The 15503-nt window shown below is 52.5% G+C and overlaps 1 protein-coding gene across 3 annotated transcripts in view; it reads right to left on the reverse strand.

The window, feature by feature from the left end:
• Positions 1-15503, reverse strand: part of LOC115508009 (SREBF chaperone) — a 72647-nt gene that overhangs the window by 6332 nt on the left and 50812 nt on the right. For all 3 annotated transcript variants that reach the window (XM_030306441.1, XM_030306440.1, XM_030306442.1), the window contains exons 4-12: positions 7295-7452; positions 6292-6512; positions 6009-6114; positions 5197-5369; positions 4674-4800; positions 3007-3119; positions 1903-1997; positions 591-689; positions 224-442 (exon numbers count right to left, since the gene is read on the reverse strand). In XM_030306441.1, the coding sequence (XP_030162301.1) occupies positions 224-442; positions 591-689; positions 1903-1997; positions 3007-3119; positions 4674-4800; positions 5197-5369; positions 6009-6114; positions 6292-6512; positions 7295-7452 (1311 nt within the window). The remainder of the gene's footprint in view (positions 1-223; positions 443-590; positions 690-1902; positions 1998-3006; positions 3120-4673; positions 4801-5196; positions 5370-6008; positions 6115-6291; positions 6513-7294; positions 7453-15503) is intronic.

Here is a 15503-nt window from a genome sequence, read left to right on the forward strand (position 1 = left end):
CGACTCTTCTACCTGATGCCCCTGGGGCTGCTTCTCCCAGAGATAGGCTTCACCTCAGAAGCCACCAGGCTCTGGCCAGGAAGGTACGGTGGGCAGCCTCCCAAAGTCAGGCTTCATGGGGCCATGATGGCCTAAGGAGCACCCCAACCTCCAAGGCAAAGTGCAAGAGTCTGGAGGGAACTGAGTGCTGGCCCTCGAAGGGCAGGGCAGGGGTGGCAGGTACCATGATAAGGCGCTGTGCCAGGCGAGTGCGGGCCAGGAAGTAGATGACACGCAGCCTCTTCGGGAGCCGCAGGTTTCGGAAGGACGACGGTTGCAGTGTGATGGTGTGGGGTGTGGACGGCCGCACAGCCAGCTGACGCTCAAAGCGTGCCGGCCGCCCCACTGGCTTTGCTGGGGGCAGGCAGGCCTCAGAGGGCAACCGCTTGTTCAGGTCTGCTAGCTGTTGGGGGCACGGTAGTCAGGGCTCAAGGCTGCACGGGAGGCGGGGGACCGCCCCTGACCAAAGCCCGCACTGCTCTCACCCCAAGCCCTGAGCATGGCGAGAGCCAGGGGGGAGGCTGGTGGGGCAAGGCACAGCCCACTCCTACCTCCATTCGGCGAATGTCAATGGACAGGACAGTGGTGAAAAACAGCATCTGAAGGAAGAAGTCTGACACCAGGCCCACAACAGCAAAGAGACAGAACTCCTGGAATCAAAGATGAGGGGACACGATGACATCATGGCCTAGCACCCGAGAAGCAGCTCCCTGCTTGCAGGCACCTCAGAATCTGCAAGGCAGTGGCAGGCAGAGCACAGCAAAAAAGAGATGCTGGTAAGTTCTGAGTCTGGGAGTGGCCAAGGAGGGACAATGCCAGCTGCTCCCACCGCCCCACCAGGGGGCAGCAGAGACCCCATGCACCTTTATGCACAGAAGGCTGAAGGGTGTGAGCTTTCCCTACATCTTCCATCCCCCGAGAGAGGAGGGCCTGATCCAATCTTGAAAGCTCTGAGCCCCACCAGCCTGCCCCCCAAAAAGCCCTCCCCCACTAACCCCCTGGCCCTACTCAAATGCTATGACCAACACCTGCCTGGAGCCCAGGCTGACCCATCATCAGGACTCTCAGAAAGCTTCCTGGCCAGTGACTGCAAGGGTCCAAAGTGGGCGAGAGGACAGGAGGGAATTAATTTCTGCCCTGAAAATGAATAAAGGTAGTCTCTCTGCTCCCCAAACTCTGCTCACATTTCAGCCTTCTTCCCCTGCCCTTCACCACAGCTGCCATTCGAATCTGGGGGGCAGAGGAGGGATCTAGCCCATGGTGGCACAGTGGCCAAGTCCGCTCCTATGTCACAAGATGGCAATATGTCCTGCAGATGCCCTCTGGGTAAAAGCCTGCAGCCCTCTGTTCTCTGCTCACCCCCACAACTCAGTAGGCCCACCAGCGTTGGGGAAGGACAGGGAGGACATCACTCCCTTCCGTCAACCCCTCAAGCAACAGTCATCGAGTCCAGGTTCTGGCTCAGTGGAGGTCCTCCTCCACCTGCTCACAGCCCCACAGCTGAGTGAGGCACTTGGCCAAGAGGAGGAGCCACTCTGAGCAATGGGTGGTGGCCATGTGTCTGGAGGCCACATATGGGGGTCAGGGCTAAGCCTAGGAAAGAGGAGGGCACAGATTCAGGGACCCCACAATGTTTCTGCCTGAGAAAAGAGAAACAGGTGTGACTGGAACTGGGCTGAGAACCTCTGAACCAGGGCTGCCAGGAGCACTGTGCACAGAACCACCATCCCGGCAGCAGAGAGGTCCCATCTCCCAGGTGAGGGTGCCTGTGTTGAGAAGGGTGCACCCTGCACAGAGCTGCACAGCTGGGGAACTGGTCAACCGCTTCTGCACTCACCCGAGTGGCGGGCCCTGGGGCCTTACCTGGATGGCGGGCACCAGGGTGAAGTAGCCAATGAGGATGATGCCCAGCTCTGTGGCCATGTTCTTCATGATGGACCAGCTCTCGCTGCTTAGGCCTGCAGAGGACAACAACAGGGCCTTGGGGCCAGCACATGTCTGCGCACAACCTTGTGCTCCTCAGAGGGGAGAGGCACGGGGAGGGCGCCCAGCCTTCTGAGGCGGCGACTCCACCACGGCGCCCCTGGCTCGGGACGCTGCCGGGGCCCAGGCTCCAGGTGCTGCCGTCACTGCACAGTCGCCATGAAGAAGGGGCCGAGGGGGGCACAGAGGCAGGGAGAGGCAGGGTGCCAAGGTGAGCAGTGCCACCCACTCTGGCACAGCCGGCCTCCACGGATTGTCCTGTCCGGTCAGCACGGGCATGGTGTGAGTGTGCCTGCCCACACGTGGCAGAGGCCCGAGCAATGGAAGTGCCAGCTGTTCTTCCTCCAGCCCTTCCCCCATAGCGAGCCCCTGGTGGGAAAGGCGCCATGTCCCCTCACATCCTCAGAGCTCCCCATCTAGTGCAGGGCCTGGCCTCTCACAGGAGCTCACGAAGGTTCCTCGAATGAACAAACAGTCTACCCTTGGCCTTGTTCCCACAGACCTGGGGTCCGGAGGAGGAAGTGCAACACTTCAGACTTTCAGGCCTAGGCTCCCTGCCCACTTTCCTGAGAACCCCGATCCCCAGCTCCTGGCACTGAGTCCACGGGGCCTTTTCTGGCAGTTGTGGAGACAGCGTCTCTGAAGTGAGCAGCCACAGAAGCCTGGACCTAGTGTGGTGGAGTGTGGCAGGGAGAGAAAGCACCAGGTACCAGTCTGGACAAAGGGCCACTGAACACACGAGTCCCGCAGCAGAGTCCAGTTTGTGTTCTTACTGACATGTGAACCAGGACACGGTGAAGTCCAGTGACTCTTTGGTTCCTCGGGGCACACGCTAACAAGCTGCCAAGGCCTGGTGGCCCACACCAGATTACACTAGAGGGCAAAGCGAGGGTGACGTCTGGGGCTCCCCATCTCCCCCGCAGGAGGAAGCCCAGCACAGACCGCCCGCCCGCCCTGGCGCACCCCCACAGCCGGCCGTGTTACCTTGGGCAATGCGCAGCTTCACCTCGAGGTCCACTGGGGTCGAGACCACGGACTTGGTGAGCACCAACACGTTCTCTAACCCAATAACCACCACAAGGTAGGGGAAAATCTCTCTGAGGACAGAGAGGGAGAGGGTGAGGACAGTGCTGAGGAGGGCCCCCAACACAGGCTGGTTCTCAACAGGTTTGGGCCCCAGGAAGGCTGTGGGGTTTGAAGCCTGTAGTGAGAGGCAGCTGAGTGACTTCCAGAAGCACAGAGCAGAAACCCTAGACTCCCCCGCTGTGCTACATAGGGCCTCTGCCTACCCAGTTCTCGGCTTTCAGGCCGGCAAGCATCCCTGCCTCTGACTATGCAGCACAGCGGAAGGAGGGCCAGAGGAGCCCCCAGCTGTCGGAGCAGCCTTCTCCCACACAGGACTCTGCTGGCCAGAGGAAAGGACCGTGGCCAGGACCCCTCGGCAGCACTGCAGGCCAAGCCATCGGGACTAAGTGGAAGCGGAACGAGAGGAGCTCCAAGCCCTGCTCGGCTCTGGAGAGACTGTTTGGAGAACTGGTCCTAAAGAAAACTACTAAGCTCTCTGGGACCACAGGCTCACACCACTGGAGATGAACAGGGCACACCAGCTGAGGTGTGTGCCTCATGGGACCTCTGCTGTGGGGCAGTGGAAATGAGGGCTCTGAGGAGGCTCTGGCACAGCAGCCAGCCACGGGGGAGGGGTGTTAGCATCAGGTTCAGGAAAGGAAGCAAGTGTTCTACGAGTAAGGGAAGTAACAGAGAACACAACATTGCTGCTCCTGCAACTGGCCTGACAAGCCAGGGAGGGGACAGCCAGTCAGTGACCACTAACAGACAGGTGGGCGGGGCCTAGGAGACAGGGCTTCCAGCCGACTGGGAGATAAAGGACAAAAGAAAGCAAATATCATTGGAAAGGCGGCAAATTCAAGTGTGCTTGTGTCTTTTTTTTTTTTTAAATGACGTTTATCCATCTATTTTTGATAGAGACAGACAGAGAGACAGAGAGTGCATGCTAGTGCAAGCAGGGGAACAACCGAGAGAGAGGGAGACAGAGAATCCCAAACAGGCCCCACACTGACAGTGCAGAGCTTATGCAGGGTTCAAACCATGAGATCACGACCTGAGCCAAAATCAAGAGTCGCTCACTCAACTGTCTGAGCCGCCTGGGTGCCCCTGTGCTTATGGTCTTTTAAAAACTTACTCTGAAATGACCTATTCTATTAGTCACTTAAATGTTTTAATAGTAAAAAAAAAAAAAAAAAAAAAAAAAAAAAAGGGAAAACCCGTGTGTGCCTTAAGCCATCAAGGAGTAGAATGCAGGAGTATATGTAATATGTGAACACACAGACACCTATATACACACACACACATGCAATACAAGGGTATACATATGCATGCACACTTATATACACATACACGAATACACGTTCCACATATACACACATGTATGTACACACACATGCCTATATATATGTATATATAGATATACTACATATACACGTATATGAATATAAGCCCAGTAACTCAAAGGTAAAAAGTGTACCTCTTAAATGTCAAAATAACAACGTGAAGATATAGGGTAACGGCAAGCCCAGGGGCTCTCCAGCCTGAGGGTACTCCCTGAAGCTCAGCGGAGCCTAGTGGGGACCTACCCGCCGTTGAGGGTGGGTGTCAGGCCGAAGAGTGTGCAGAGCCCCACAGACATGAGCAGCGAGCTGAGCACTGTGACCACGGCAGCCAGAGCCAGCCCCCACTTGGACTTGACCATGTCGATCTTGCCTGGAGGGCAGAGAGGGCACATCAGGGCTGCATCTCTCCCAGAACCAGACTCACAGGGCCCTTCTGTGCAGAGCTCCTAGGAGTAGAGTGTGCCCTGACAGCTGAGGAAGGGACGGCCCCTGGTTTAACCTAAGAAAAGGATGACCATGTATACTTCATACTTCCCAGTCTCAGAGGAGAAGTGTGTCTTTTGGGAACCCTAACCCAGGAAAGATCTTTTCCTGAGAAGCCAGAAAAGCCATGGACCCACCCAAGCCCCTGAGACTCTGCTGGGGGATGAAGCCCTGGGCGTGTCTGACATCTCTCCCCAAGCCACCTCCAGAGGCAGGGAAGCAGGCGGTCTGGAATGCCCGTTTAGCCTGGAGGAAGCCCCTAGCCTCTGTGCTCTGGACCTACGCGTAGAGAAGTAGATGTAAGCAAACAAGATGATGTAGGTGGTCACAAGCGGGATGAGTTCCGCGATGCCAATCTCCTCCTTGAAGTGCACGTGGACCAGGCTCTCCGCCCGAAGGGTGCAGTTGGGGCTAGGGTGCAGGAGCATCAGACGGGCCCGCAGGCTGCCCAGGAACCTGGTCATGGAGCAGGTGGGATAGATGGACCGGCCCTCTTGGGCCAGGGGCAAAGGCAATCCCTGAAAGGAAGGCCCATCAGGGCTTCCCTCCTCCCCATGTTGGAGGGGGCTTTTCTGTGGTGTCCGAACTTCCTTGCAGTCTCTAAGGGGTCTTGGAAGAATTCTCAAGTTGTCTCAGGAGCCCCCCACCCCACCCTGCCCTGCTCCTTCCTCAACGTCCCTTTCTCAACCTATCAATGCCAAACGCCCACCAGGACAGCCAACCGGAGGCATCTCAAGCACTCTCTCCCTTGCTAGGGAGCTGCCTACAGCACTTTGCTGGGGAGGCCTGAGGCCACATGAGGCTCAGTAGTCTCCAGCTGGGGACCCCTGCCACAGGCTCAAGAAAGCCGTGTGGAGGCATCAAGACACTAAATTTGCCAGCCCTGCCTTAGTCCCTATTCTTAACCAGGAGTCAGGTCACCCCGCTCAAATGTGAAAAGACAGCATCCCTCAATCTAAGAGAGAGAAACATTTCAACAGGAGGCCTGAAAACTCTAAGTTCCCAGGGGGGCATTCTGGACACCCTAGACCAGAACAGGGACTACTCAAAGCTTCATACCATTCCCAGCCAGGAGCCCCGAGCCGACAGCCTTACTTGGCATGGTAGCGCTGGAAGACCAGGGTAATGGTGTAGGAGACCATCCTCTTCCTGGTGTAGAGGCTCACCCCGCTGTACTTCCCAGGAACACCAAACAGCAAGTCTGCAGATGGAAACCAGGGGGTACTGACAGAAAAAGGCAGCTGCCGTAGAGCCGCCAAGGACCCCTCCCACCCTAAAAAACATAGGGTAACCGCTGATCTGTCAGAGCACCCATCAAAAAGGACAAAGTGACCAACAGGCACCTTTGCGGGCCCCTAGGGAATCTGCCCTGGGGTACCTTTGAGCGTGGCTGAGGTCTGTAGGGTTTTGGGCTCATGCTGGTGGATGGTCCCGATGATGTCAGGATCAGCATGGAAGCGTTCCCGGTCATTCTGCCAAAAGTTCCCAGGGGATAGCAGCAGGCACCCATGCTCAGGAAGTAAGTTCCGGAGCTTCCTGAGGCCAGGCAGTAGGTCGGTCACCTGCAGGCATACCTCCTCCAGGCCCCTGGTCCCGGAACTGTGCAGGACATAGGACAAGGCATCTGTCATGTCTGCGAGCACAGGGCAGGCCCACTGCACTTACAGAGGGACCCTCTGTCATCAGGTTCCCAGATGCCTGGTATCTCTAAGAGCCTAAGGATTAGGGCAGCAGGAGAAAGTTCTTTTAGGTGGCCAACAGCCAAACCATGTGGTTGACTGACCTCCAAAGTACATTTGGGGCCCAAGCCTCTCTAAGTAAGTTCTGGGAACATGCACAACCTCCCACCGATGAAGACACCTCAGCCAATTCAGTGGGCAAAGAGGCGAGGGTGAAAATTAGGGGCTTCATTTCATTCACCAGAATGCATGTCAAAGCCCTCAGCTAACTAAAACCCAGCGGAGCGGGTGAAGCAGCCTGTGAAGCCAGCACAGGCTGGGGAGCGCCACCCGGGCTGGGGCTTCAGAAGCGATCCCCAGGGGAAGTGTGCTTCTCCTCAGCTCGGCTACCACCACCATATCCACATCTCATAACCGTTGGGCAATAAGCCATCTGAGGCGCAAGGCAGGCAGTTCCCCGTCAGCTCATCACAGGGTCAGCCCCGTGGACACCTACTCTGAGACCTGCGGATGAAACTATGTGTGCCATCCGTGTAGGTCGAGGGGTAGTGGGGCCACAATGTGAAAGTGGCTCACCCGCCATTCTCACTTGTGCAATTTCTGCAGCACTGGCTGGAGCAGTGGAATCACACCGAGGACCGTACGCCCTCCACCTTCAGTAGGGAACAGATTCAGGGAGGCTGGGGGCACTGACAGGGATACCTGTCTCTCAGCACGTGGTTCCGGATCTCTTCCACCAGCTGGAATGCCCGGGACAGAGGTGAACGAAACACATCTACTGCCAGGAGGTTCTTGTGCCAGGGAGACACTGAAGACTTCACAAATATCTGCTGGATATAAGCCACCGGGGCACCCACGTACTGCAGAAGAAACAGGGCAGGGGTGAAAATGTCAGCTCGGCACATGAGGGAGAAACGGGCCCACACTCAATAAGGATTTACTGAGCATCTACTATGGGTAAAGCACTGTGGGGCCCAAAGGATGGGCCTTCAAAAGTGAAGACGTCTCCAAGGGGTTCTTTGCAATTTATGAACCACATTCCTACACACTTCCCCATAGATCAGGGGTCAGCAGACTATGGCTACAGGCTAAATCAAGCCCAGCGCCTGCTTTTCTAAATCAAGTTTTACTGGAACACAACCAGGCCCACTCCATTCCGTCCTGTCCACGACTGCTTTCCCACAATAACGGCAGAGGTGAGTGTTCACAACAGAGACCGTGTAACCCACAAAGCCTCAAACATTCATCATCTAGCCCTCTATGGAAAACGTCTGCCGAATTCACAGTAGACCATCAGCTCCCAACAGGGTGCAGCCTGTCTTACTGATCCTGCCATTTGCAGGTCAGCGGTTTTTAAAGACCGAAAGACCCAACTTTAAATCCCAGCTCTCCAAGTGTATGGCCCTGGAAACATTTTTGACTTCTCTGGATTTCAGTTTCCTCACCGTGAAAGGGGGTGACTGACATTCACCCTGCAGCATCAAGATGCACACACATCTCACACCACACAGACACACGTGTGTATACAAATAGCGCGTGCAGAGACAGGTATTAATGGAAATGTTAGCAATAGACAGTGTGGCACATCATTTCATCCACCCCCCACAACAGTCCTCTGAGACGCAAGGTGACTAGCTGGGGCTTCATAACTCCCGCAGGGTGCTGCAAGGTCTCAAACCTATGTCTCCTCAATGGACATCACACACTTTTTCACTAGAACCTGCCATCTGCCCTGAAAGAGCTAACAACAAGCACCTAAGTAACCAAAGTGTTCAGACATGTCTCACGCAAGCCAGGAACTCCCAGTGATGGAGCGGTCATGGAGCACCCCCATAATGAGGTACTGGATTAGCCGTGGCAGGATTACAGCCAAGGGAGAAGGTGAGTGGAGCCACGAGGTGGGCAAGGACTGGCAGGAGAGGGACGGTGAGGGCCTCAGGGGTGCCAGGGACACTGAGAGCACAGACGGTCTAGATAGCACTAAGGAGTCCTGTCAGGTAGTAACACAAATCACAGCTAAAATGAGGGGTGGCTATGATGACGCCTGACTGAGCTGCCTGGATTCTAACCAGTTGCCAAAGAAAAGCCCCTGAGTGTCTCTGAGATGGTGACCAGATGAACGCAGTGCTCTGGAAGGCTGCCCTGGAGTTACACTGTCATCCAACTGGAGGCAGGGAACACCGTCCACGGCCGTGACGTACTGTGGTGCTGGCTGGAGGGAGCTGAGAGGGAGATCCCCACACCTGTGCCGCCATCAGGGACTCCACAGGGTGGGGGAGTAGATGAAAGGCCACTTAGCCCCTCGATGATGCCTGACTACAGGTTATCGCACGGGCGAAGGTCAGGATGCTGAACACGAATGGCAAGTTAAGGCCTCCTGGGCCCCTGGACACAAAGGAACAACTCAAGGCAACCACCTACGCCTTTGTGAAGTTTACATTTATGAAGCCATGTCTTACAAAGGCTCTGGGGACAGAAGGCTGCACCTGCTTTGTCATTTGCACCGGACTCAGGCTGCTAGAAGCTGCCTAAAGGCACAGAGGAACCTGGATGGAGCTCGCTGCCGCAGGCTCTGACCTGAATAGCAGGTCATCGACTCAAGTCCTCACACAGGCCTGAATGGGGAGGAGCTGTCTGGAGACGAACAGCTCTACGAGGAGAGCCATCCCCAGGGCAATCATCCTCAAGCCCTGTGAGGGACACAGCGTATCATCCAGGGATAGCATGACACCAGGAAGCCTCCAGACCTGGGTTTGTTCCCACTGGGCACAAGGCTGTGACTGCACATACCACCTCTTCTGCCTTCCACTTCCACCTCCACCCTCAGGCCCACCGAGCCTGTGCAACTGAGCCCTTAGTTTCTGGGTACAAAACTCCTTCTAGCTCCTGGGACCTCCGCTTCTTCTCCAGCCTCCTTCCCACCCAGGCACCTTCTCCCCAGCCAGGACCATTCGGACCACCATTTCAATGAAGTACTAATGAACATCTCAGAAACTAGAGCCCTCTCCCTGGGCTCTAGGGATGGCTCTAGGAGTTCTAGGAGCACACTGCTTCCCAAATATTTTTAAGTTTCTGCCTGGAAGTGTACATATTACTACTACCATCATCAGTTTTAGGGGAGAGGATCCAGGCTTTCATCAGATTTTCACAGGAACATGTAACTCCTTCACCCCAGACCTCTCTCTCCTTTATCCTTCCACCAGCGCTGGGTAAATCCACAGCTCCTTTGTTTGCATGCCTCAGGTGGCCAGCCTCAACAAACAAGAACCACGTACCAGTGATTCTTACTGCACATCCCTGCTTCCCGGCCTTGGCCTCCTTCTGCTGGCAGCTCTTGATACACCCTCCCTGACTTCCAAATGAACTTCTCAAGCAGCTATTCCAAGTTTTTCCAACTCTTCCAAGATCTTGAGTCCCCTCATTTATCACGATCGTAGCAAACTCGTCACCCAACATATGTGCCCGCAACCCCCTCTTATGGGCATCAAAATTCTCTTACAGTGGTTTATTCAATAGGCATGCGCCTGACTCTTGTCATTCACTACCTCAGTTTGGGATCCCCAGTAGCAGACCCTAAGCTGGGTGGTGGTTTATTTGGAAGGTACAGAAAATACAGGAAGGGGAGTAAAGGCAGGAACAAGGGAGGGAAAGCAGCCAACAAAGGGTGTTACTGGACAAGTGACCTCTGTCGGTAATGGGGTTTAGCTGAGTCATCCCATCTGAAAGATCAGAGAGCTGAGGTATTACATACCAACCCCTGCAGCTACTGCTTGAGTGCTGCTCCCAGGGGGCATGAATCCTCCAGCACCTCAGGCCTTCACCAGAGATCTCTGATGTATGAGATGCAGAAACTGGTGGCTGGAAAGCAGGCAGGCAGGCACTAAAATAAACGGGTAGCCGGGATGTGGGCAGGGCCCACCACTCACTGCACTAGGCCCTATCATAATCACTACTGGACGTTCAAGGGAGAAACAGACATGGAAACAGACACAACACATGGTATCCAAAGTGAGCGATGGAGGAAGCATAAGGGCCAGTGGATCCAGATGCCTGTGGGCAAAGAGGGCGGACTCCTCACTAGATGGAGGCTGTGGCAGGTAGTCTTCTAACACGGCTCCAGTAACCCCCACCTCCTGGTGCTCCTGCCCACAGGCAATCCCCTCGGAGAGAGGGCTACACCCAGCGACCTGCTTCTGGCAAACAGACTACAACAAAAGTAATGACATGTCACTTCTGAGACTTGGTTACACAAGACTATGATTCTTGAGGACGTTATGCTGGGTGAAATTAGCCAGTCAGTACTGTACAATTCTACTTATATGAGGTACCTAAAGTCGTGAAATTTATACAGACAGAAAGAATGGCAGGTGGCAGGGGTATTAATGGGTACAAAGTTTCTGTTTTACAAGACGAAAAGTTATAGAGATGGATGGTTGCACAACATGAATGTATTTAATACCAGTGCACTATACACTTAAAAAGGGTTTAGATGATAAATTTTATGTTGTATTTTGCCACACACAAAAGTAAAAATTGGAAGGAAAAAAGGACTATGATTCTTCCTCTGCCCCCCTCTTTTGGAACCACCACTCTGATGAAGTCAGCCATGTGTCAGCTGCTCTGGAAGGTCCACGAAACAAGGAATTAAAGGGGCCCTCGGCCAACACCCGGTGAGGAATGAAGACCCTCAGCTCAACAGCCTGCAAGGAGCCTGTTGCCAGGTGGGTGCTGAGAGAGCCTGCAAGTCAGGTGTCCCCCCACCGGGCTTGGAGAAGAGTGCAGCCTTGGCTGCCACCTTGAGTTCAGCCTTGGGAGACCGGGAGCTATGGGACCCAGATAAGAAAACCAAGGCCCAGAGAGACAACAGGATGTGTCCAAGGACACAGCTGACAGACAGTCGAGCCAGGATTAAAGCCAGGGCTGCCCAATTCTCAATCCTGTTGTTTCTCAACAGCCAGCATGCCTGGGTGGTTGGGAACCATGAGAGTTCCTGCAGGAAACAGATGGGAAGGCCCAACATGAACAGTGTAGGAGGGGAGCTGAGGTCCTAGGGATCCCTGGGGTCTCTGGCCACCAGCACTGACAGTATGAGGCCCCTGACCAGGGCTCCTTGGAATTCCGTGTCCAGGCTCAGCCAGCCACCACAAACATTGCAATGCTGCCCCTGGTAGCCTAACCAGCTCTGCGGCCTGCCAGGTAGGGCTTAGTGTGAAGTTCAGGTTTCATGATGACCTGGTCTGGGAGAGCCAGGCCAGTGCAAGAGACCTCAGGCTTGTTTTGTTTAAAACACAGTCCTTCCTTTACATGCAGACAGAGCAAACTCCAGGGAGTTTACCTTCACACTGACACACCCAGAAGCTCTCTTCAGAACATGACAGAGGACTCCTGTTAACTCAGCTCTTCTGGAAAACGTGGCTGCTGATCTGTCCTCCAGCCCTGGGCAGGTAAGCGGGTGTGGTGTGGTGGGAATGGCGGTCTCAGGGGACCCACCTGGGTTCAACTTCCAGTGTCAGCCCTGGCTGTGCACCTTGGACAATGGTGTCTACATTCTCTAAGCCCCAGTCTCTTACTAGGGAACAGGGATGGAGTCCCAGACCTCACCTCATCACTGCGAAGACCAAACAAAACAACACACATAACCATCTGGCAAAGTGGCCAAAAACAGGTCACTTATATGTAGTCACATTATCATGGCTTAAAACTATTATAATTGGATTTGGCATCTCCTGAGGATCTCTCTCTCCATCCCTTGCACACCCCGACCCTTTCCCTAAGCATGGTCACCTCTGTCTCTAAGTTTCTCCAAGTTCAATACAACTGATCTTCTTATCGCCACTTTCCTCAAGCTGATGCTTCTGGGGGACTGGCTTCCCACTGCCCAATTAAAGTTGAAACCCCACAACCTGGGGTTCAACTTGGTCCCACCTTATCAACTATCATGCTCCAAGAAAAATGCCTCACTTTACACTCTTGGTCTGCTAAATAAGCCGTGCTGTTTCTCTATTCAACAAGAAGACTTTCTTGAGCATCTACTATGTTAAAATGTTGGACTATATACGTTTGAATGGAAAATGATCTCTAGTGGGTGGAAACAGAGCACAGAGGGGAGACAGGTCACGAATCTGCAAGAGAGCTGGGGAAGGCTTCCTGGAGACAGTGGCATCTGAGCTCAGGCTAAAGGATAAGGAGTGCAAGCCTGGTGCGCCCCAAAGGGCAGTCCAAGCATGTGAACTTTGGTCACCCTCCAGAACTTTGGCCAGATCTGATCAAGGACAATGACAACAGTGCTAGCCACAAACATGTGTCAAGTGCAAGTGATGGGCCAGGCACTGCACTAAGCCTTTGCATGCCTTCATGTAATCCTCTGACAACGTCTAACGTAGGTATGATTATCATCCCCATTTTCTGAATGCAGAAACGAGGGAACAAAGGTATTAAGTAACTTGCCCAAGGTCACACGCGTGTGCAAAATGGAAAGTCTCTACCATTTCTGCTTTGCTCTTCCTTTCCGTTGGTAGAAACATCCCTCTTTCAGAAAGAAGTGTCCCTCTGAACCCAACAAGGCTACTGGTTAGTGATTCCAACAGAGGATGGGCCTAAGAGCACCAGGACCTGGCAGGGTGGATCAGAGTCCCCTCTGCAGGACACACAAAAGCAAAAATGCACACTGCAGCTGTCATCACACTATGGGGCCACTACAGCTAAAGGGGAGAAAGACGACTGTACAGAAAGCCACCTCCAGCATATGGAAAGACTTACAATTCAATAAAAAGAAATCCAAACAACTTCATTCAAAATGGGCAACACCTAAAAACACCAAGAGAAAGATATGCAAATACAATAAACACGACATTAGTCATCTGGGAAACGGAAATTAAAACCATAGGGAGATTACTCTATACATCCATTAGAAAGCTTTTTAAAAATTTTGTGCCAAGAGTTTTATGGCCTGAAGACTGAACTTTAATGTTTGGGAATGTAAAAAATAACTTAAGAGGCTGACGGATGTGGAAAGAATGGCATTTCTCCTCCGCGGTCTTCCCCAAACCCATACCCCAGTCTAATCTAGAAAAAAACAGACAAATCCCACTGGAGGAGCACTCTACAAAATACCTGGCCGCCACTCCAAACTGTCAAGGTCATCAAAGATAAGGGACGTCTGCAAAACTGTTGTAGCCAAGGGAGGCCACAGGGAAAGTAACCACTAAATTTAATGTGGTGCCCTAAATGGAATCTTGGGACAGAAAAAGGACATTAGGTAAAAACTAAGAAAATTTGGTTTCCTTAGTTTTCCTTAGTGACAGTTTCTCAGAATTTCTTTGTTTTTGATAACCTTGACAATTTTAAGGAGTAGTGGTCAGGTACTGTATAAAAAGTCCCTCAAGTGGGATTCATCCAACTTCCCATAATTAGGCTGGGGTTATGGGTTTCTGGGAGAAAGACCAGAGGTAGAGTGCCTCACCTGTCATACATCAAGGGTATGTACTATCAGCCTGATCTATCACTGCTGACATTGACCCTGACCTCCTTGCTGGGGAGGTAACTGTCTGGTTCTCTACTGTAAAGTGATTCTTTGCTCCCTCTCTCCATATAGTATTCTTTGGAAGGAAGTCACTACACACAGTCCATGCTTAAGGAAGAGAAGTTATATTCTAATCCCTTGAGGGAGAGTATTTACATAAATTATTTAGAATTTTTGCCTGGATTTATCTATTTTCCCCCATTTACTTAATCACATGAACTCAAGATATTTTACACTCTGGGTTATAATCCAATACTACTTTATTTTATTGCAAAATATCTTTTGTTTTCCAGCACTGGCCATTGGGAACTCTTTCAGTTGGCTCCTGTGTCCCTTTGACATATATTTATTTTGAACTGACATCTTTGTCTTCTCTTTCTAACCAGACAGATCTCCCCAGAAGCTGTGAGGCTCTACGTGTCCCCTAGATCATCCTGCTGGGTACACTGCAGAATGTAAACATATGCTGAATACAGGAATGAATGGAGGAATGAAGGATGTTCTGGTTCCTTAGTGGGCAGCAGGTGCTTGCATTGTTGTGCCCAGTGCCCGAGCCTCCTGATTTTCCTTTGGAAATGGTCCTCTCTTGTTCTAAGCCTAGTGATGGTGACAACTAGCTGATGAAGCCAGTCAACAAAGCACCACCTTCATCACAGGATTTGGGTTGGGGACAGGCAAGCTACCTCACTTAGATACAACCTGGCACCTTCTTGTCCTGCACTGGATTAGATATTGCAAGAACATAAGGCTCAAGCTGCTGGAGCTTTTAAGCAGATCAAGAGTGGAGCCAAAAGAGCCGAGAGGTGAACTCCTTTTGAGGCCCAAACCATAGTGTTCTTGAGTTCTAGGACTCTAAAAAATTCCTTTTGATTACTCTGGTTTGAGCTGAGTAGATTTCTGTTCCTTATAACTAAATCAGTCCTTACTGCTCCTATATTGCTGGCCTGAATTTTTATCATGGATGGTCAGTGGAGGTAAGAGAACTGACCCCTGACCTGCAAAACACTAGGTGACTGCACTGAGGCCTGGGTCCTTCTCAATCCTTCAAGGGGTGGGGGCTCCAAAGAGAGAGAAAACAGCCAATCTTCTGACTGCTGAGCCCTGAAGTTATTTGTACACCTACTTACTATCATCATCCCAGACCAATGAAGGGCATTAAGGAAGTTTAAAGAGCTCACAAACAAGTCACCTCCCCAACAGCCGTACCATTAAATACCTACCATGTATTATCAGGCCAACCGAACTCTTCTAGTCATGAAACATCCACAAACACAGACTCCCCTGTTGTGACCACAAACCATCAGTTCCATAATGTGGTATAACTGCTTCAAGAGATTAATGAAGGTAAAAGGTCTGAACCAAGAAGGTCCCATAGTGAACCAATGGTCA

This window comes from Lynx canadensis, chromosome A2 (assembly GCF_007474595.2).
Source record: "Lynx canadensis isolate LIC74 chromosome A2, mLynCan4.pri.v2, whole genome shotgun sequence".
NCBI lineage: Eukaryota > Metazoa > Chordata > Mammalia > Carnivora > Felidae > Lynx > Lynx canadensis.